Raw genomic sequence first — 22,911 nt, 5'->3', positions numbered from 1 at the left:
AATACTTTTTTGTTGCCATACGCTTTATTATAAGTTACTGCAGTTTTTATTATTTTCATAAAAAATTCGTGGAAAATTGTATACCGAATCGAGCTTTTCGAAAAATTTTTCGTCAGTAATGCCATTTTTTCGTCTGGCTAGTTTTTCATTATTACCACATTTTTAAACATAAATAACTAGCTTAGGGAATAAGGATGGATGTATTTATATGATAGGTTTTATCAAATTTTGGTAAAATCTTTTGATGTTTACTGTTACTCTATTATTTCTGTCAGTCGCATAATGTCGCGCGTATCGTATAATACTATTGTATATTGCATATGGTTTATTTCCATTAGAGAGGTTTTTCTTATTCATTTTCTAGCATACCTTTTTTATTGACACGAATTGTGTTATAAGTCGAATTGGTGTATTTATAGATAAATGAACTTATCAAGTTTCAAATGTGAAGTAAAGGAATATCTAAGATATTCCTGATACAACGAAGAAAACACGATTATTAAATTTTTGGTATCTATTCTTATAGTTAATTCAAATATATGTCTTGTACGATCCTCGCCATTGGCTAATCTTTAGTACTGTTAAAAAATGTTGATTGGTTAATAATCGGTGTCTTGGGAGTACATCGGTTGTACAGTTCTGTAATTGCTCATTGGAGCTCGTTGATTGGACGCTATTTTGCGTGTTAATAGAATCATATTTGCTCGGTCCTTACTATGTTAATAGGTTTTCGGAAGTTGAATGGTGCGAATTTTGATCCAGGGATAGGATTGTAACTACAAAATTTATATTTATTATGGAAGTATTATTTCCGGGATTGATAATTACGTGTATATTTTGATCGAATGAATTTATTTAGTTCATATGAAAAGATTTAGCTCTATTTAAAAATATATATTTCAGAAGTAGGGCTTTCGATATGTGATATAAGACGTGATATAAGACTGGTGGGAATATTTTTCTGTTTTCTTTTTCCCAACCACTTGTTCCTAGTTCATTTTTAAACGATGTTTGTAGTTCCTTCTAGTATTTTGTCGGTTTTCTTAATGTTTTGGGATGAAAAAAGATAGAGATAAAAAATAGAACGGCAATTACATTAAATTAAGTGATTTGCTTAGCAGTTTTCTATTTGAGAAATAATCACGTAGATCTGGGAATAGCAACAAACTATATAGTATACGTTTTATTATTGTTTATGCAAGCCATACGAAAGATACTAAGAAAAGAACCAAGTGTGTAATAAAAATAAAATGTGATTACACGCTTGGCTTGAATGAAATAAGACACCCTTTGTTACGGCCCGACCGTCATTTTTTCATCGAACATATGGACAATGAAACTTTCACAGCTAAGAAAGAAAAAAAGAAGAGAGGTGAAAAAAAACGAAGATGGACGTTTTGTTGCCTCCTTGTAGGGATAAGCATGACAAGTTATTATTAACGTCCTTCTCTCAAATTTTTGCCGATAATTACAGATAATTTAATTTTTCATTTACGTTACGTTTCCTATTATCTAATAGTGTTCAACTTAATCATTTATATTTTATTAATCATATTTTCTGCTTTTATTTTCGCGATATCGAGATACTTTGTTCGATTTTAATTAATATTAATTAGCCTTCATTTCAGATTATATTAGATTTTCACATATATTCAAATATTGGCGCGAAGTTTATCGAGGATTATGCTGTACGCATACGTGACGCGACGTCATATTCGTACAAAGAACGTCAGCTCAACATGCCTTCATATCGTTCTCATTGATTTCAGGTTATGATTTTAGATTTTTTCTAACATACACCCTCTTCATATATACCAATTGATAATTAAACATGCGACCTTTAAGAGGCCGCGATCGCATATTTAGACATTGTCGCGTTTAAAAGATATTCAGGAAAATGAAATCGATTTGCTGAGCTGTTTTCTAGTTTAGAAAAAAATCACGTAAACGTTATGTTTGCCTACATTACATTCCGCAAAGCGTCGTATAGCTCTTAAGATGCATTGGACTTGGAATAATATTCTCTTAGAGTGCATGGATCGTTTAATGTCAATAAAAAATACTTTTGAGGGACCATGCGAGTTGCCATGTCAGTTTACTATCGTATACTCCGAAGACTAAACGTTGAAATTTATATTTTCTGCACCGCTACATTCAATCATCGTATAGATACGATCATTTTTTAATACTCCAAACAATGTACAATATAGACGAAATGCGATAATGCGATTCTCAAGAATAGTACATTCCTTTAAAGATCGCGTAACTCTTAAGTTAAGCATAAGTTAAACGTAATATAATTTTCTTTCAGCTTGCATCGATCGTTTAATATCAACAAAAATGACCATTGGAAGGTCTATGCAAATTATTTTGTAATGCGCGAAAAATTAAAAATAATTTTAATTCAAAATTACGAAAAAAAATTTAAATAACTTATACTTTCGATAATTTTATAATTATATAAATAATGTATAATGAATATGGGATACAATGGATCAGTATTTAAACGTTAGTGCATTTGCATTAATATTACATTACTCGTAACACGCGTAAAATATAAAATAATTTTAACTTAACACTATGCCGTCCACACGTCTAATCTAGATTTTTTCGTGTCGCGCCGGTGGAAGTGACTTATATAATTTCGCTTATCGCCGGCGGTTTTTCGAGGTTCTTGTTTACTAATCTTATCGTCAGTTCCCATGTCTCAATTGTGTCTCTCGATTTTCTCGAAATTGTGAGGGTATACATATGTAAATAAGTACAAGATTTTTTTGTATTACATGTTTATCTATTTATTTATATTTTGTTGAAAACTTAGTATTTATTTTTTAAATGAAATGAAGTAAAGTAATCTCCGATGTAAAGCGCATTCTCTGTTTACATATTTCAGATTCATCTGAAGATATTGCCTCATTTTCCTTTTCTGAAGACGTAATGTCTTCTAGTTCCTCACAATCTTAAAATTCGGATGGAACATCAGACAAGATGTCCACACACTCATCACGTATAATTGTGTCTTCTTTTTCGTTTGCCATTGTTGAAGGGCACAGGTTTTTATGAAAACACAAAGTTGCTACGTCTGTAATTTACTGTTAGTTATAGAACACGCAATATTATTCTTTCCTTCTCCAGTTTTGAATTTGAATTGAATTCTCCACAATGCAGCCATTGGTGCTTGAGCAATAATTTCCGAATGGCACCAAGGTGGAGCCACCGGCAATTACCTGATATTTTTCGCATGGCACCAAGGTGGAGCCACCGGACGTCATAGTGTTAATATTAAATTCATTTCAATTAATGATAACAGAGTTGTTGGCTATACGTAATATCAATAAAAACGAACGATAGATTGACTTTGACGAATATCGAAACAATTTTCTTTTGCCTTCCGAAGAGTAAACATTGAAATTCGTTCTTTCCATACAGTTAAACTTAAATAAATTATTATTTCGATAATTTTTGAATTATTTAAAGAATTTGAAACATACGACATGGATTATAATTAACTAGAATTTAAACTAATAGCAAATTCATTTAAACATTACGTAGTTCCAAAGAAAAATATTAAAAAAAAATGTAAATGAATATTTAAATAGAGTTAAATTTTCAATATAATATTACATACTCTTATGATGCGTTGGATTTGAAATTTTTTTTTGCTTTCAGCGTGCGTCGATCGTTTAATGCCAACAAAAAGAAGGATTATTGGAAGGACAATGCGAGTTTCTACGTCAGTCTGTTTTTGTATTCCGAGGAGTAAAAGTCGAAATACACTCTTTCCGTACCGCTACATTTAATCATCTTACAGATACGACTATTATCTAATTATATAAACAGTGTACAATGTATGCGAAATTATATATTTAAGCAACAATATATTCCGTTAAAGATTGTATAACTCTTAAGATTCGTCCATTATTGGAGCCGATGTAGAATAAAGTAATGTTTAAATAGTAATACATTAGTTTAAATATTAAAAAGGTGGAAGCGAACGAGAAACTTATAATAATTTTAATATAATATTTCTCTACTTTAATAAATAAGAAATAATTTTAATCACGTAGTAGTTGGCGTAATGTAAACCTAAACACACTTTTTTTTAACTTTCATGATTGCCGCATTAGTTTTCTTTTGTACTCCGATGAGTGCACACCGTAACTTTCTTATTAGAAACACAAAAATTTATAAATTAATATTTTCAATAATTTCTCAATTATTTAAACAATCTTCAACTTAAAAATTAATAATTTCGGTAATTTCATAATTGTTTTAATATAAATTTCTATTACTTCACAATTTCAATTTCGGAGTAGTTGCCTCGTGTAATATAAACATAAATGCGTTTTTTCTTATCTTTGACATTTACAGAGTTAATTTTCCCTTGCACTGCGACGAGTAAGGTTTGGAATTCTGTCTTTTTATTGACTTGGACGAATACCAGATCAGTTCTCCTTTATGCTTTGACGAGTAAATATTAAAATCCTTTCAGGATGTCTGCAAGTATTAACGAATATTTGAGGTAAATATGTTTTTATATCGCACCTTTCTTCAATAATTTATACAGTTTCTTATTATAACAGTGATATTAATAATTTTGTTTTCATTTTTTTGTTTCAGTACATCATTGCAATTGCGCGCGAAGCAATGATGTAATCGAATATTTGCTAAGAATATCAATAAGTAGAAGCAGTGTTCGTTCGTTCGCGTTTCGCGATTTAAAGAGCAAAAGTTTTTGTATCGTCTGCGTGCAATGCAGTCGTTAGAGTCAATGTTTGTTCGCAAAGTTTATTAATTTTTTAATAGTCGCACAAACTGTATTTATGAAAGACAATAGAGTTTCGCGAAGTAAACTTAGTAACCGTTCGTTAAAAAATAACTATCGCATAATAGAGTTAGTGCATCATTGAATAGATTCTTGATCATCTTCTATGTCGACCTACCTAATTTTCAATCACATACAAATCATCTACTCTCAATTTCGATCTGAACGAGTGTTTTGGAGCCATCGCAGAACTTCTTAAGTAGTGAGTGAATTTTTAAGTTCCTCCAATCATTTAATCATGTCGAGGACGAAAGGTCCGAATCGGCACGGATGATTGGTTAGTAAAAATTAATTAATTAGTAGGTAATTAATTAGTAGAAGAGCATTGAGTAACCACAAGTAAATTTTGTCGGAGATTTACTCATGAATGATTTCTTATTTTTTTATTTATTTATTAGATTAGGATAGGGTCTTCTTGCTCAAACACGTTTATAATTATTTGAGGTTTTGAATATTTTAATACATTTTCAAATATTTTACTCGCGCGAAAATAAGTAAAGAATCGATATTCATTAGTTCTAATAAAGAATGAGCAAGAAGACTTTCGCGACGGATAGTCTCTGAATTATAAATGAAACTATGGATGATTTTATTACAATAATTAAAATATTCGCTTGTAAGAAGGAACGTCCAAGGGTTTGCTTTATATTTTTAAATAATTATTAATTAAATATTTAATCAATTTAAATTGATAAAAGAAAAGTCTCGATAGAGTCATTGGTTTTGAAAGAGAAAAATCGAGTAGAATGATTGCTAAGAAACAAAAAGACGTAGTTCGTAAGCCTAGATGATAAATTAATTAATTTTTAGCTCAAGATTTTCAGCAATTAATATACTGATTCGAATTTCTTCTACGCTGCAAAAAAGTATCTCTCGAAAAGATAATAATAAGTTTTCAGATACGTTAGGATTGTGTTAAGGTTTTCTTTCATATCTTAGAATTTGGAATCAAATTTTGTCGTTACAGTTTTAGAGTGATAATCGATTAGGTTGGGGCACGAAGCAAAGAAGAGGCTGTAACCGAAGAGCCCTCCACAAAATGTGGCTCAAGAGGACAACTATTAGGTTATTGAATTATTTTCGAAGGTTCACTAGAAACTTTCGAAAATGGCTCTTAGTCGTATTTTAATTTTACCATGTTGTCACTCAAATTGCTTTTATGGTGATGAGTGTAAGAGTGTAGATTTAAAAAAACTGAAACGAAGTAACATTCCGTAAATAACATTCTCACATTGTCACGCGTACGCGAATAGGATTATTTTATATTTTATGCATTTTTAATATTAAACTCGAGATATAAATTTTACACATTTTCTCTTTTCTAAAATTCAATTGAAATTATAATTCTAATTTAATAAAATCAAATTTTACGTTAAAGTCGATTGATAAATTTTGTACATTTTTTCTTTTCTAAAGTTCAATTAAATTCATAATTTTATTTTAATAAAATCGAATTCTATATTAAAATCATATATCTATGAAATGTACAAGTAATATAATATTTCTTTCAGAGAAAATAATATTTCTTTAGATCAGTATTCAGAATATTTCATTTATTTTGTTAATTAATCTTTTATTTTTTTCAAGTTTAATTAAATTAAATCCAGAATTTTATCGTTCGTATAATTAATATACATGTATACATATTCTTTTTTTTTCCTTATTTCTTTTCAGCTAGTTCCAGGTCGTGGGATTGCGAACACGGGAAGGAATAATTAATAAATAAGATTATCTTAACATTTAAACAATGTACGATATAGGTATAGTATAATTAATTAATATTAATTAAAACAATAGGATATTCTTAGCAACGTCAAAATCATATACATGTTGTACTACCATATACTATTGATTAATAGATATACTATCGATTTAAAATTGAAACGCACAGAAAACTTTCTTCGCTGTCATTTCTATTTATTCTTATTTACTCTCATTAATTATCCTTTATATATCTCGTGTGGGACCCATAGGATGGGTGAGGGCCTCTGTGCGGGTTGCTGTCTTAGCATCGTGTAGAGCTGTTTATATTTTTTTTATCTTTCTGTGGCTCTCTTTTCTGTCATACTTTTCTTTTTTTATTATATTTTTTTAATATTCATTTATGTTATTTATTTTTAATTATGTTTTTAATTATGTCATTAATATACTCTTATTAATTATGATTTATACCCTCGGGTGGAACACATGGGATGGGCCCATGGGTGTGGGCCTCTGTGCGGGCTGCTGTTTCAGCATCGTATAGAACTGCTTCTCTTTTTTCTCTTTCTGCGACTCTCTTTTTTTTTCTTTTTCGGCTCTTTTCTATCTCATATTTTTCTTTTCTAATTATGTTTTCAATTATTTTATTAATATATTATTTCTTTTAATTATGTTTTTTTAATATTTATTTGATATTTTTTTAAATTATATTTTTAATTATGTTATTAATATACTCTTATTAATTATGATTTATAAGCCTTAGGTAGGACCATAGGATGGTGCGGGCTGCTGTTTTAAGATCGTGCAAAGCTACTTCTCTTTTCGTTTTTTTCTCTAGCTCTTTTATTTATTTATATATATTTATTTTCTATTTTGTTTATTTTTTATTATATTTATTTTGTATTTATAATCTATATATATATTATTTTCTATTTTATATATTTTTTTTCTTTCTCTTATTTTCTCCTTAGGTTTTTCTTTCCCATTATAGATCATCGAGGGATAGATTCACCTGCGCTCGGATGACTCCTCGCATAGTTCGATTTGCCATCGATTTTAACGCGAGAATACGGGAAGGATAGGAAGAACACTGTCGCGCATGTCGGCGGGCATAGGCGTGGGTGTTCTTGGGCGCGATTAAACTTCGTTTGATTGTTCGTGAGAAAACGCGGATTATAGAGTAGAGTCACTTTTATTCTAACACTCACGTGGGTATTCGGGCGCAATTAAAGGTCCTACCGTGGAGTTCGTTTTATTTGCTCGAAAATTCGATTAGATTATCTCGCGAACGCGTATATTAGAGGAGAGTCAGCGTTATTTTAATATACACGTAAGTATTGCGAACGCGATTAAAAATCCTACCGAGAACTGCGCTTTTATTGTTCGAAATCTGGAAAGCACGAACGGTCATGCTGAATAATTCGTGATGTCTGAGGATGTCGAATGGTGAAGCTATCGGTAAGAGGGGTCTTATACACTTCCAGTTAGCTGAGAAGCCTCAAAACACCTAAAACGGAAAGGCATCACAGATCGGTATCGCGGAACGTGAATTTTAGAGTAGTCACCGTTAGCCCGCGGGTCTCCATATGTAGCACGTATTGAGATCTGGGTCGGTATTACTTACGAAGTTTAATTCTAAATCATATAACGCAAGTATTACCGAGCGAATGGCTGCGTCTTCATGCGTTTTCAAAATTTTTTCTTTTCATATCTTACTAGACATTCATTTATATTTTATTAATCGTATTTTCTGCTTTTATTTTCGCGATTCTTTGTCCGGTTTTTTTACGAAGTTCTAATTAATAATTGATTAGGCTTCATTTTAGGTTATATTAGATTTTCAAATATTCGTGCAAAATTTATCGAGGATTATGTCGAGCGCATGCGCGGAGAATAATACTGCAAATGTTTTTGCGGTGAAAGATGGATATCAGAAACGGTACATATTCGTACGATGGATACTAGCTCGATACGCCTCGTATCCATCGTTCTCGTTGAGTTCAGGTAATTTGTAGATTTTTTCTAACATATCCTTTTTTTATATACCAATGATAGTTAAAGACGCGAGGTCGCGATCGCAAATTTAAGCATTGTCGCTTTTAAAAGATATTCAGGAAAATGAAGTCGATTTGGTGAGCAGTTTTCCAGTTGAGAGGAAAATCATGTAAATTTGGTAATAGTAATGAAGCATGTAGTTTTATTACTGTTTTATGCAAACAATATGAAAGATACTAAGAATAGAACCAAGCGTGTAATAAAATAAAACGTGGCTACACGCTTGTTAAGTAAAATATGATACTCTTTGTTATGGCCCAACCGTTATTTTTCTTACAGAGACGTGACAATGAAACTTTCAGAATCGCGTTAAGAGGAAAAAGAATAAACATAAACAAAAGAAGAAGACCAACAGACAAGACGCTTACGTCGTTGTAACTTTATGTAGAGATATACCATTGAATCGTTCTTATTCGTGCTTGGTATCGATGTTTTCAACAGCTTCTTTTAAGCTAGAATTATTGGTGATAATTATAAGTAATTTAGTTTTTCATTTACGTTACGTTTCTTGTTATTTAATAGTATTTAGCCGAATAATTTATATTTTGTTAATCGTATTTTCCATTTGTATCAAAATCCAGCACGATTCTTCACGATTGAATCAAGAAGACATCTTTTGAGGACCCCTATCCCAGAGCTTTTGTAATGGATCACGGTTGGAAAAAAGTGAATAACATTGATTGCGCATCGCTCGATGATTTAACATGGAAAAGAAGATTATGAAGAAAAGAAAGGAATGTCGGAAGGTGCGATGGAGCTGATAACGAAGATTGGACATCTCGAAGATCCCTGCATTTTGTTAAAATCAGAGTAGGATAAAATCAGCTATATTTTTCTCTATCGAAAGAAGGAGAGCCGTACCTCCTTCGGGATTATTGCCTTTATATAGTAGCGTACAACAATCGATTTCTTAGCTTCGGGCATAGTTGCGACGTCGTTCAGAAACTGGAAAGTAGAAAGAAAATTATTAGTATCATCGTTGTAATAAGAATGCGTTGAAAATATTTTAAATGTTTGGTGTAAAAATATGTATATGTAATGTTTAAAGAAACAGACTATCGTTTATTTAAAAAAAGTAATATATAAACAGTTCTTGCGCATCATCTAGCGAGAACATTGACGCAGTAGTCGTAGGAGTCTTCATTGTTCGCAGTTTCTCTCCACCCTTTTCTGCAATTAGACTGTGTCGCTGCAACTCTCTTTTGCAATTAGACTGTAGTCGCTATACGTACTTTTCGTATTTCAACGATAGCGAATACCCACGACAAATGTTCTACCGTACAGAAGTAATGTGACAAATCACGATTCCATTTAAAACAGTAGTTTGATCTGACATAATGCAGTTTTCTGAATCGATTGGTAACATCCTCTGAACTGTTGTGCATGTACTTTCGAAGATTTTACAATTTTTAGTTATCGGTAACGGAATTCGCATGTTTCGCTTACATTATATGAATATTTATCATTAATCCACGAATTTAATCTTACTTTCTTGTTATATTCTTTATTCTGCGTCGATAGAATACGACATCTAAGAAATTGAAAGAGTTTACAACTTTTCATATTTTGACGATAAGCGTATGCGCACGAGAATTCTTCTAAATTGCAGAAATAATGTGAAAAGTCACGATGCCTTTTAAAACAGTATTCTGAACGTAAGCAGAGCAGTGTGATTTATCGATTGATAACATTCGCCAAACTCTTGTGCAAGTACTTTCGTAATTTTTACTATTTTTATTTATTGATAATGAAATTCGCACGTTTTTTTTACATTAAACGACAATTTATCGTTAATCGACGAAATTAATCTTCGTAAAAACCTCCTATTCTCCTTATATTCTTTATTCTTCAATAGTATACAATACCTAATTAATTGAAAGAGTTTTCTACTTTTAGTATTTCGACGATTGCGAATATGAAAAAAAATCTTCTAACGTACAGAAATTATGTGAAAAACTAGGATTCAGTTTAAAATAGTAATTTTATCTGACTTAATGTAGTATTCTGAATAGATTGGAACATTCTCAAATCTTTTTGCAAGTACTTGCGAAGATTTAACGATTTTTACTTATCGGTAGAAAAATTCGCAAGTTTCGTTTATATTATACAACAATTTTTTGTTAATCCACGAACACAACATTCATTAAAACGTAATATTCTTGTTATATTCTTTATTCTGCGTCAATAGAATATTATATCCATAGAATATGATTTGTGAAAAGTGGCGACATATTGTGGCGACTGTCCTAGTTCATCTTTTCTTTGCCTACCGTGTTTCAATGTGACTTATCGTTATGTGCACAAATATGTATATTTTCCTTGTATTAATAAAATTATAATTACATGTTCTGTATGGCATTAATTTCTTTAAACCACTATGGAATCAATGGTATTATTTAAAAAATTTATTGGATCGATGTTTACTCTAATTATATATTTTCACTATTCGTCGAGTGCCGGTCATCGGTGAACGCCACGGCAGGCAACGTGTTAATAAATAATTTAGAATTATCTATAAGACATGTAGTAAAGAAATACGAGAAGACAATGGAGGACAAAAAGTACGTGCAGGAATGCAGATGCGTCATACCTTTTTCACTCATGGCAACGGAGCGCGCCCAAGAGTCACACGTGCAGAGATAAAATTGACCAAGAAAGTATATGTAAGAACAGCGCAACGCAATTGCTTATAGCCGACAGGAAAACGTGTGAGAACGACTCATCCAAGGACGCGCGTGCACACGTGGCGCGTGTACAGTATGCGCCTATGACTAGACACTGCGGCGAGCTCGCAGTAGAAAATACTTCATTGCCAGGACTTTATCATCCGCAGTCGTCTAGATAAATTCATCGCAGCCGTTATTATCTTTTCGTTGCAGTCTTGCTGTTCATTGTAAATTTCCATCACCGATTTTATATCAAACAAATCAATTTGTAAAAGAGAAGAAAAGGGTGTTGAATACCGAGCATCGCTTCGAACTATTTTTATTCAGATATCGTTAACAAGAGGGAACCCATTCAAGGGTCAGTAGTAGGAACCCACGAAAGAAATACGCGAAAGACGCGAGGAATGATATTCGGAGCCTCTCTCATCATTTCATTGAATAACTAAGTTAAAGAAAATCTTTTCAGGCGGAATTTGGACTGCCCTGTTGTGAAGGAAAAAGAGGAAAAAAGAGCCTCGCTCTCGTATAAGATTCCGAAAGAGTTGACCGAAAAAGAGCCGCGTGATTATGTTGGTGTAATTGGAAGGCTGCAAGCACTTCGGTTAATCTACAGCCTTTCAAAACCCAACTATTGACGTCACAATATAAATAAGTAGCATTACCCGATATCGATAAAACAGAAGTCTACCCTAACAACGGTTCCTAAAAATACTACATTTAATAAAGTATAGTAAATTACTAGAATTGAAATCTTGATAACATATCCGTCGAATATACGCCTGACGATATACAAACAGAAATTATCTATCTGCGGTCGGTAAAATTTTCAGTGATGATATCTAATTTACAGTTTCACTAAAAAATTAAAATTATTTCGATAAATCTGAGATTATACTTTTTTTTATTATCTCGGTTATTTGTAATTAAAATGGAAAAGAAGCATTCATCATTTATGGAATTATTATTTTTCATTTTCTTAAATATTATATATATTTAATCCAATTTTTGGTGGAAATTTTTTCGTCAGTTATTCCATTTCGTTTTAATTATATAATTATTCACGCTCCTTTCTTCAAATAATACAATGTTTAAAAAACACTTTGACTTCCCTAATCGTTAACAGTTTTTCGACGATGTAAAGAAATTTTTCAATGTTTCAAGATTCATTGAAAAAATTAGATATTTCAATAATTCCTTCACTTACAGCATAAATAAATAAGCTCATAGAATAATACCTTACTCAATGCATTTCTATTCATCAAGAATGTATTATAAAAAAATTTTTAATTACGTTAACAACTCTTCAATTCGAACGTCCGATCATTTTTCATTGTCTCGAAAGTCATACTAACTGGATTTTTAGAAAACAAAATTTAAAAAACGAATAATATAACAATCCTGACCACAGTTTGAAAAACTGCCTCTACTCTATAGCTTATGTTAATGCACTCATTACGGTCATATAGCTAAAAAAATAGACGAAGGATATGCAAAATAGAAGACAAGAAAATAAATTTTGTAAAAGTTGCGAAATATTGTCGAAAGAAATCTGACTCGTCGTTCGATTACGTCTATTTATGAATATTCAATAATGCGCGCCTGCTTGCGGTCTCTTCATATGGTTATTGTGAAATATAAAAGGAGAAAATGAACAAGACAGCCTTGACGACAAGAAATGATACGATACTATTTAAAAATAGAATAAACCAATAATTGAGAAGAAATGAATGTCATTAAAGAAATAATAAAGTCTTATTCCCACATGTCTATTATAACTATATCAACAAAATTTATCTGATTTAATAATAATTAAAAAAATAGTTTATGAACGTTTCCATTTGATTTGAATGAACAAAGTTCATTTTTAAAAGATGAGATTGTTTTCTATATAGCACTACGGTTATTCAGTTTCGCACCGTTTACGTACAATCGAATTTAACCATTTCGAGCGGTATAATCTGATACACCACGATCAATCATCAACATTCTTTTCCTTTTCGTGCCATCATGATTTATGCCATCATGAGAACAAGTATAATTCTTGACCAATTTTGATGATCACGTTCTCATCTTCAAAACGAGTTTACCGCATATCTTTTTCGAATTTTGGGAAGAACTTTTCGTTTATGCATAAATTATCCTCGAATAAAAATAACATACTCTACATGATTTTTTTCAAAGATAATTTTTTGAAAATTCAATACATTGGATTAAATCTTGATCATTAAAATGACATTTTTTCAATTGTTCAAGAATTACTTCTGTGTTCATTGACGGTGTAAATGCTGTTTTCGACTTTTTTCGAAGAAAAAATTTATTACTGCAATGTTTGTAGTTCTTCATTATATTTATAGACTAAAAATATAGAGATTATGTAAGCAATGTATAGCCCATTTGCTAGCATTTAGATTAGTAACACAAGAAATCCTACGTTCGATTCTAACGAAACTAATGAACTAATTTACTCTCCCCTTTTCCTTATTTGATAATTTAGTAAGGTGTTATTATTCAATCTCTTATGTATATTCCCTCCACTAATAACTGAGAATTTCGCAGTGATCCGTGATACAGCAACGGTATAATTTTGTGGAATTAGATATGAATATAAAGTATATACATTTGCCGATTACTTTTTCAGAATTAATGAACATATATATCATATATTAGTGAGCACATACATTATATATTATTTTTAATAAGGATCAAAACTGAAGTTTTTTTCCACATTATCTGCGAGATTTTTCTCCCAGCGTTATTTCTTTATGGTGTCTTCTGTGAGAGTTCACTTTATATTATTTCGGTTACTACTACTATTACTATAGTAATAATAAGTAGAAAAATATCATAAATAGAAGAATATATCTATATTGAATACATCGTGACACATATCATGACGATAATTTACGATACATAAAAGAGGAGGAAGTGTTTCATTTTACGTGGTGTCTTTACAGTATAAAATAAGAATTGTAAAAAACTACAAAAGGATCTCGTTATTTCATAAGATTCTATATAATAAATGATCAATGGATAAAGACATTGAAGTTCATACTTATTTCTAAATTCTCATAAATTAATTTTCTTAAAGATTAGTAAAAATTTAAAAATGCACTCTTCTAGATTTTCTAGTACCTACTCAATTTTTAATATCAATTAAACATTTGTCTACATTCACACAATTAAAGCAGAAGTATATATGAAAACAAAAAGCGAATAAATATTGGATTTATAAGATATGCGTCATTGCAATCGAAAATTTCTTTACAACCGGTTTATAACGCAATGTTTAGTCATCACATTTTTTGTATTATTAAGAAATGGGGACGGAATCAAATTTTGTTGCTACCTTTGATCTTTCTTGACTGTCCTTGTCCAATCAAAAGAGGAATGCCAGATGGAAGCGGTAATCACGTGAGCAAAGTCAGATTTATGCTGTCTTTAAATATTCCTCGCTCTTCTATTCCATTCTCAGTTCTTGTAAGGACAGAAGTGTAGTAGGATTCGTTGCGCGGTGCTATCAAATTATCCGTAAATCTCAGCAAATATTATTAGTGATATTAGATTATTTTCAATATTAATTACATTTAAGTAGTTTATATATATATTCCTATTGATACAATTCTTCATGTATTCCATTGTAATATTAATTATTATTCTAATAATTTTATTTGGACTATACTATGGAATAGCAGAATACTTTTTAAATAAGTTACGTATGTTTAATATGATCAACGGAATTCCTGGACCAAAAGTCCATCTGTTTATTGGCGACACAACAGGTAAATTTGTATCTTAAATTTTTTATATTTAAGTATTTCATCCAATATTTATTTATAATCTCTATTCTAGCTCTATTCAAACAAATACTAAATCTTGGTAATAATTGTCAATTATCATATATGAACGTATTTGTTAATCATTCTATCGCATTAATGGAAAAATTAGAAACTTTTGTTGGAGAAGAATTAGAAGTTTCTGATTATGTCCTTCGCTGTACTTCGGATATAATATATGGTATTTAAATTTAGAAGTTTATTAATGTTTAAAAAATTTATGTACATTTATTTGAATTTACTATAACTTTGCTAAACTTTTTATTGAAAGATGCCACGCTGGATACGCAAATAAATTCGCTGACAAATCCGGATTGTAAATTAGCTGAATCAATAAAATGGTAGTAATAATGATACTTTTATTTTTGTAATATATTATGTATACTTCTAACGTTTTTTGTGTGTACTTTCAGTTTGATGGATATAGCAAGGTTCTGTAAATTATGGTTACATTCGAACATAATTTTTTATAACACTGCTAGAGGAAAGAAATTTCATGCCAGCTTGGCTTACCTGGATAACGTAACAAACAAGGTATTCATATCATTAACGTAAATATTTTTTAAATTGCATTACTTCTTTCCAAAATTAAAATATTTTAATATAATATTTTCTATACATATCGATATTTTTTGTTCCTAAAGATAATCAAAGAAAAAATGGAATCTATGTTAAGAAGTAAAATTAATCGAGAATTGACAGCGGAAAAATTAGGTAAAAATAAGCAATATACCTATAATAATATTTAATTTTCAATCTTGTCATTTTTTAATGATAGATTCTTGTTCATTTTTCAAGGACAAAAACGGAAGATACTTTCCGATTTTTTATTCGAGTTACCGCACGAAGGAAAAGTATGTACGGAGGAAGATACTCGCGATAAAATAAATACAATAAGCATAGCTGTAAGTCGTATTTATTATTTTTAATTGCAATAAAAATGTTTTTATTAATGACAATTGAGAAAAACTGTATATTACTTTCAGGAAAGCGAAACTTCAACCATAACCATTAGCTTTATCTTCTTAATGGTTGCTACATTCACGGAAATTCAAGTACGTATACATAATATTTTCTTAATAATTTGTCATTACGTATCCGACATAAATTATATTCATATTTTCTTATTATGTCTTCCAAATCTTCGATTATAAAGGACAAAGTATATGTGGAAGTAAATCGAATTTACTGCTCGGACGATCCGAAATGTGTTCCAATGACATATAGTAACATTAAAAGTATGAAACTTTTGGAACGTGTGATCAAGGAAACGTTACGTCTATTTCCTCCAGGTCCTGTCATCGCTCGGAAAGTGACGCAAGATATAAAAGGTACCTTTGGATACAAAATAATTTGTTATATATCTTTTCATTGTTTTACGTTTTATATTTCATTATTAATAATATGACCGTATTATATAGTACTAATATTTATTTATCAATTATATTAAGTTACTAAAAATTGGACTATACCGAAAGGATGCTCAGCAGTATTTCTCCTCTATAAACTACATAGAAGCGCAAAATATTGGCCACAGCCATTAATATTCGATCTCGATAGGTTCCTACTGGGAAAGAATTGTTCTACATATTTCTTTCCATTTAGTTACGGACGAAGAAATTGCATAGGGAATTACATACTTCTATAGATTATTTGATAGTATATTCCAGAAAAGTCTAAAATAAAAAGCATTTACAATTGATTTAATGTTTTTAGGTCAACATTTCGCTATGCTAGAGATGGCAACAGTAATTGTTACACTGATAAAAAGATCAGATTATTGAACGACTTCAATATTAGTTAGTAATACTTTCAAACTGATTGTCGAAAAATTCTAAAATAGTTATCATTCAGGAAAATTTCACCGACCACTTTAGAAACATAACCTCATTGGATAACATTAACTTACTCAATGTTTTTCAAATTAGAGAAAGTCTTTATCCATTGACCATTTATTATATAAAATCATATAAAATAATGAGATTCTTTTGTAGTTTTTGTACAATTCTTATTTTATACGATTAATAATTTATATTTGGTACAGTTTATCTACAGTTATCCACAGGATTCGTTATGTTTATACATTAATTATCTATATATTATATTTATATAAATTAAACATTAGACGACTCGCTGGCTTTAACGTAACGTACATTTTTATCAAAATTTCTTCTATTGTTACTGGTCGTATTTTAATGATAAATCTTTTTAACAAAATAGGAATTATTACCTTTATTTCTAGCATTGCGAATTTTTTATCTAAGAATGTAAAATCAATAGTAAATGCATTTTCTAGAATTTATGAAATACAATTTGGATATTATATAAAAACAATCGTAAGGAATAAATATAGCCACAAGGTCGAATGTCAGTCCATGTGCAGAGATTAGGCGAGCACCTTACGCCGGACGTAGATCGTTGACCCATGCTCTAAAAAATGTACACGGTGGATAGCAAAAAGCGACAATGCGGGAGTGAAAGAGCGAAAAAAATGATTATCTATATAGTACACTAGGCATGATAACAGGGAGTAGAACATGTACATAATGTATAATTAATGAGTGAATTTTATTCTTCTTAATATTGTTAAATACGATGAAAAGGCATTACTTGTATAGTTTCTATTTAATTATTATAACATATCTTTCATTAAATGCCTAAAGAAAAGATTAGTTTAACAAAATGGTCATTTTAGCATTTAAAAAATCTCATCTTCTATTTATTCTTTATTTTCTAAAGACTCTTTAGAGGTATCGTTTGGAAACAATCTCGTGTATAAATAAAATATTCCTGCAAGGATTTACATAACTCCATACAAATCTAATACTTTAATTGATATTCATGAATAATATTAGCAAATTTCTGCTAAGAATGTGAGAGAAAGAGAGAGAGAGAGAGAGAGAGAGAGAGAGAGAGAGAGAGAGAGAGAGAGAGAAAGAGAGAGAGAAAGAGAGAGAGAGAGAGAGAGAGAGAGAAAGAGAGAGAGAAAGAGAGAGAGAGAGAGAGAAAGAGAGAGAGAGAGTGAGAGAGAGAGGATGATATGAAATAGAATGAGAAGAGAAAAGAAGAATATGCATATAGGATTAGAATACCAAAATTTAGATCATGTAGTTTTTTCATGAACTTCCGTTGTGTATGACGCAACTATTACATGTGCAGCCGTGGGCGAATCAGATAAAAAAATGTTTTTTGCTTGCATACTTGATAATTTATGCATTCTCTCTCCCTCTCTCTCTTATTCCCTCTATCTCTTTCTTTTTTTCTCTAAAATATGAAGAGGCCGTCGGAGTAAAGAGGGAAATAATGAATACAAGCTTATATAGACGCATCGTAGAGACAGCGTTTCTCGCTTGTTTTGTAGTCCATATTTTGTCCTAGCGCTGAAATCATACACGTTACGAACGAAATGTAATGAATAGCCCTAATTGTTTGATGGATAAGATTATATTTAAAACTGAATCAAAAAACTGAAATTTATGAATTCACTCTTCACTCAATCACTTTCCCGTCGCGTGCGGTGAATAATATCACTCGATTCGTCTGGTTGAACGGCCTATGAATAATTACCTTATTTCATACTAGAAGTATTTTATCATTATACTTTATAATTTGTAGATGAGAGTTTTTAAACATAATAGATTAGCTATTTTGTCTAGTTTTATCGCATGATAAAACTCTACATGTGCTAGTTGAGTATTCTGATTTATGAGAAAGAGACAGAGAGAGAGAGAGAGAGAGAGAGCGAGAGGGAGAGAGAGATAGAGAGAGATAGAGAGAGAGAGAGAAAGAGAGAGAGAGACAGAGAGAGACAGAGAGAGACAGAGAGGGAGAGGGAGAGAGAGAGGGAGAGAGAGAGAAAGAGAGAGAGAATGTATTAAAATATTAATTTATTAGAATTTCGAAATAAGCAATGAGAATGATCTTCAAGGGATCTATTAATTATTTATTCATTATATCAAATTATATGAAATAATTAGTGGACAGTTTTTGTACAGTTTTTATTTTATACAGATAATAATTTGTTTCTGCTACGTATTCTATACTGTATTTCACAGAATTCGTTATGTATATATATATTAATTATGTATGTATTGTATATATGTTATCTGTTTTAATTAATTTCTACTTTCAAATTTTAATCCTATTGGTTTTGCCGGTTTTAATATGAGGCTCATCTTTAAACCTATTTCTGCAATTCCTATTGGATAATCTAGTTTAATTCTAAATCTTTTTATCAGTGTAGCGATTACTGTTGCCATCTCTAACATAGCGAAATGTTGACCTAAAAAATAAAATCAACTGTAAATACATTTTATTTTAGAATTTTCTGGAATATACTATCAAATAATCTATAGGAGTATGTAATTACCTATGCAATTTCATCGTCCGTAACTAAATGGAAAGAAATATGTAGAATAAATCTTTCCCGGTAGGAACCTATCGGGATCGAATACTAATGGCTGTTGCCAATATTTTGCGTTTCTATGTAGTTTATAGAGGAAAAATACTGCTGAACACCCTTTCGGTATAGTCCAATTTTTAGTAACTTAATATAAGTAATAAATAAATTTTACTACTATATAATATATTTATAATATTATTAATGAAATATGAAACATAAAACAATGAACAGATATATAAAATCATTTTGAATGCAGAGGTACCTTTTATATCTTGCGTTACTTTCCGAGCGACGACAGGACCTGGAGGAAATAGACGTAATGTTTCCTTGATCACACGTTCCAAAAGTTTCATACTTTTAATGTCAGTATATGTCATTGGAACACATTTCGGATCGTCCGAGCAGTAAATTCGATTTACTTCCACATATACTTTGTCCTTTTTGATCGAAGATTTGGAAGACATGTTAAGAAGTTAATATGAATATAATTTACATCGGGTACATAATGACAAATTATTAAGAAAATTTATTATACACGTACTTGAATATCCGGAAATGTAACAAACATTAAAAGTTCAAAGCTAATGAAGTTTCGCTTCCCTTTAATCAATATACGGATTTTTTTAATTTTCTTTAATAAATAATATTTTATTGTAGCTAAATCATAAATATGACTTACAGCTATAATCATCTTATTGATTTAATTGGAAATATCTTGCTCCGAATAATTTCTCCATTCGTGCGACAATTCAAATAAAGTCTAGAAGTGTCCTTGACTTTGGTTCTTGAAAAATGAACAAAAATCTCATTAATATTATTAATAAATGCAAAGATTTAAAACTAAATTTTATTAAACGTATATTTGATATTTTTACCTAAATTTTCCTCTGTCAATTCCCGATTAATTTTACTTTTCAATATAAATTACTTTTTTTCTTTGATTATCTTTAGGAATAAAAAACAACAATATATATATATAAAATATAATATTAAAATTTTGAAATTTTGAAAAGTAGGAATACAATTTAAAAAATTTTTCTTCTAATTATACTTTGTTTGTAAAGTTAGGATTGACCGAAAAAAAGCCGCGTGATTATGTTGGTGTAATTGGAAGGCTGCAAGCACTTCGGTTAATCTACAGCCTTTCAAAACCCAACTATTGACGTCACAATATAAATAAGTAGCATTACCCGATATCGATAAAACAGAAGTCTACCCTAACAACGGTTCCTAAAAATACTACATTTAATAAAGTATAGTAAATTACTAGAATTGAAATCTTGATAACATATCCGTCGAATATACGCCTGACGATATACAAACAGAAATTATCTATCTGCGGTCGGTAAAATTTTCAGTGATGATATCTAATTTACAGTTTCACTAAAAAATTAAAATTATTTCGATAAATCTGAGATTATACTTTTTTTTATTATCTCGGTTATTTGTAATTAAAATGGAAAAGAAGCATTCATCATTTATGGAATTATTATTTTTCATTTTCTTAAATATTATATATATTTAATCCAATTTTTGGTGGAAATTTTTTCGTCAGTTATTCCATTTCGTTTTAATTATATAATTATTCACGCTCCTTTCTTCAAATAATACAATGTTTAAAAAACACTTTGACTTCCCTAATCGTTAACAGTTTTTCGACGATGTAAAGAAATTTTTCAATGTTTCAAGATTCATTGAAAAAATTAGATATTTCAATAATTCCTTCACTTACAGCATAAATAAATAAGCTCATAGAATAATACCTTACTCAATGCATTTCTATTCATCAAGAATGTATTATAAAAAAATTTTTAATTACGTTAACAACTCTTCAATTCGAACGTCCGATCATTTTTCATTGTCTCGAAAGTCATACTAACTGGATTTTTAGAAAACAAAATTTAAAAAACGAATAATATAACAATCCTGACCACAGTTTGAAAAACTGCCTCTACTCTATAGCTTATGTTAATGCACTCATTACGGTCATATAGCTAAAAAAATAGACGAAGGATATGCAAAATAGAAGACAAGAAAATAAATTTTGTAAAAGTTGCGAAATATTGTCGAAAGAAATCTGACTCGTCGTTCGATTACGTCTATTTATGAATATTCAATAATGCGCGCCTGCTTGCGGTCTCTTCATATGGTTATTGTGAAATATAAAAGGAGAAAATGAACAAGACAGCCTTGACGACAAGAAATGATACGATACTATTTAAAAATAGAATAAACCAATAATTGAGAAGAAATGAATGTCATTAAAGAAATAATAAAGTCTTATTCCCACATGTCTATTATAACTATATCAACAAAATTTATCTGATTTAATAATAATTAAAAAAATAGTTTATGAACGTTTCCATTTGATTTGAATGAACAAAGTTCATTTTTAAAAGATGAGATTGTTTTCTATATAGCACTACGGTTATTCAGTTTCGCACCGTTTACGTACAATCGAATTTAACCATTTCGAGCGGTATAATCTGATACACCACGATCAATCATCAACATTCTTTTCCTTTTCGTGCACGTTCTTATCATCTTCATGGATAGTTCGAGAAAAACTGCCATTTTAGTCAATTTGCATATTTAAAGTTAATAATAATAAGATAACCGAGTTTTACTAGAATAATTACTGATACACAATAACGAAACGTTAATATCGCACTTTTTTTATCTTTATACTTTAATTACATTCTTACAGATTTAAATTGACTTAATGCTTTTTATCGCGTATCTTTCTCACAAGTTTTCCTGGATCCATAGAAGACATCGCGTTATTCCATTAATTTCAGGGAACACGGCAATATGAACAATTAATTTTGCAGGAAAATCGACAAATTCCGAGCCTAGCGCCTAGTGTAATTTCATCGCAACCAGTCTTTAACTCTGTCGCTTAGCATGAGAACCTCTGCGCAATTGAGAGTCATAGCTGGCCATGGCGCGAGAAAAGCAACGTAAGGTACTCTGATAGTTGGGAACGTATGACGTAACAAATCTTTTTGTTAATGTAAACGATAATACTTTATGTTTAATTTGAAGTAACATATGATCTTATTCAAATTAATAAATATGAGATATTCCGATTTTGAATATTTAATTTTACGTTAAGTCCAAAAATATGCGTGCAAGTATACTATAGCTATCATTTCAGAATATATACTTATCAAAATTTAAATTCATTAGGTGACATTTAAATTGATAGATTTTTTGATTAACTACTTTTTTATACTGTTAATTAATTAATAGTATGAATAGTTTTATTTCGCATGAAATGCTTCGTATTTAAGAATCTCTTATATTATTTTAATATTACTTTTGATTATGTTTTATAATGACATACAATAACTATTTTTTCAAAAATATTTCTTGTAATTGTAATTATTCGTTCATTGTTTGTTTTTCATCACCAAGAAGTGCAAATTA

General features: G+C 30.1%; 1 protein-coding gene and 2 long non-coding RNA genes across 4 annotated transcripts; all 3 read left to right on the top strand.

Moving 5' to 3' along the window:
- The first annotated feature begins 1,787 nt into the window (after positions 1-1,787).
- Positions 1,788-3,960, top strand: LOC118442061 (uncharacterized). The gene is made up of 4 exons (XR_014983071.1): positions 1,788-2,737; positions 2,894-3,053; positions 3,136-3,252; positions 3,670-3,960. It is a non-coding gene; the product is annotated as an uncharacterized LOC118442061 (long non-coding RNA).
- A 4,437-nt stretch (positions 3,961-8,397) lies between these two features.
- On the top strand, positions 8,398-9,294 carry LOC118442059 (uncharacterized). The gene is made up of 2 exons (XR_014983072.1): positions 8,398-8,530; positions 9,163-9,294. It is a non-coding gene; the product is annotated as an uncharacterized LOC118442059 (long non-coding RNA).
- A 5,405-nt stretch (positions 9,295-14,699) lies between these two features.
- On the top strand, positions 14,700-22,631 carry LOC118442045 (cytochrome P450 4C1-like). Of its 2 annotated transcripts, XM_085661872.1 has the most exons (9): positions 14,700-15,026; positions 15,097-15,261; positions 15,352-15,421; positions 15,494-15,614; positions 15,725-15,794; positions 15,879-15,985; positions 16,067-16,135; positions 16,237-16,411; positions 16,532-20,348. In XM_085661872.1, exons 1-9 carry the CDS (start codon positions 14,873-14,875, stop codon positions 16,726-16,728), a joined length of 1,128 nt encoding a protein of 375 aa, XP_085517998.1. In that variant the 5' UTR covers positions 14,700-14,872; the 3' UTR covers positions 16,729-20,348. The 2 variants fall into 2 exon arrangements, with proteins under 2 accessions (XP_085517998.1, XP_085517999.1); XM_085661873.1 differs by lacking the exons at positions 16,237-16,411; positions 16,532-20,348 and adding an exon at positions 22,314-22,631 and having other exon boundaries at positions 14,701-15,026.
- The last annotated feature ends 280 nt before the right edge of the window (positions 22,632-22,911 follow it).

This window comes from Vespa mandarinia, chromosome 16, assembly GCF_050613455.1.
Source record: "Vespa mandarinia isolate Hongniang chromosome 16, ASM5061345v1, whole genome shotgun sequence".
Lineage (NCBI taxonomy): Eukaryota > Metazoa > Arthropoda > Insecta > Hymenoptera > Vespidae > Vespa > Vespa mandarinia.
The sequence above is the reverse complement of the archived record's forward strand: the minus strand, read 5'-3'. Positions and strand labels throughout refer to the sequence as shown.

What these genes read in the sequence shown, in the direction of transcription:
- LOC118442045 (XM_085661872.1), top strand. Translation starts at nt 14,873, where the DNA reads ATGTATTCCATTGTAATATTAATTATTATTCTAATAATTTTATTTGGA. An exon ending in TGGATAACGTAACAAACAAG is followed by an intron (nt 15,615 to 15,724) that starts GTATTCATATCA and finishes TTGTTCCTAAAG; the next exon opens with ATAATCAAAGAAAAAATGGA. An exon ending in TAAATACAATAAGCATAGCT is followed by an intron (nt 15,986 to 16,066) that starts GTAAGTCGTATT and finishes TATTACTTTCAG; the next exon opens with GAAAGCGAAACTTCAACCAT.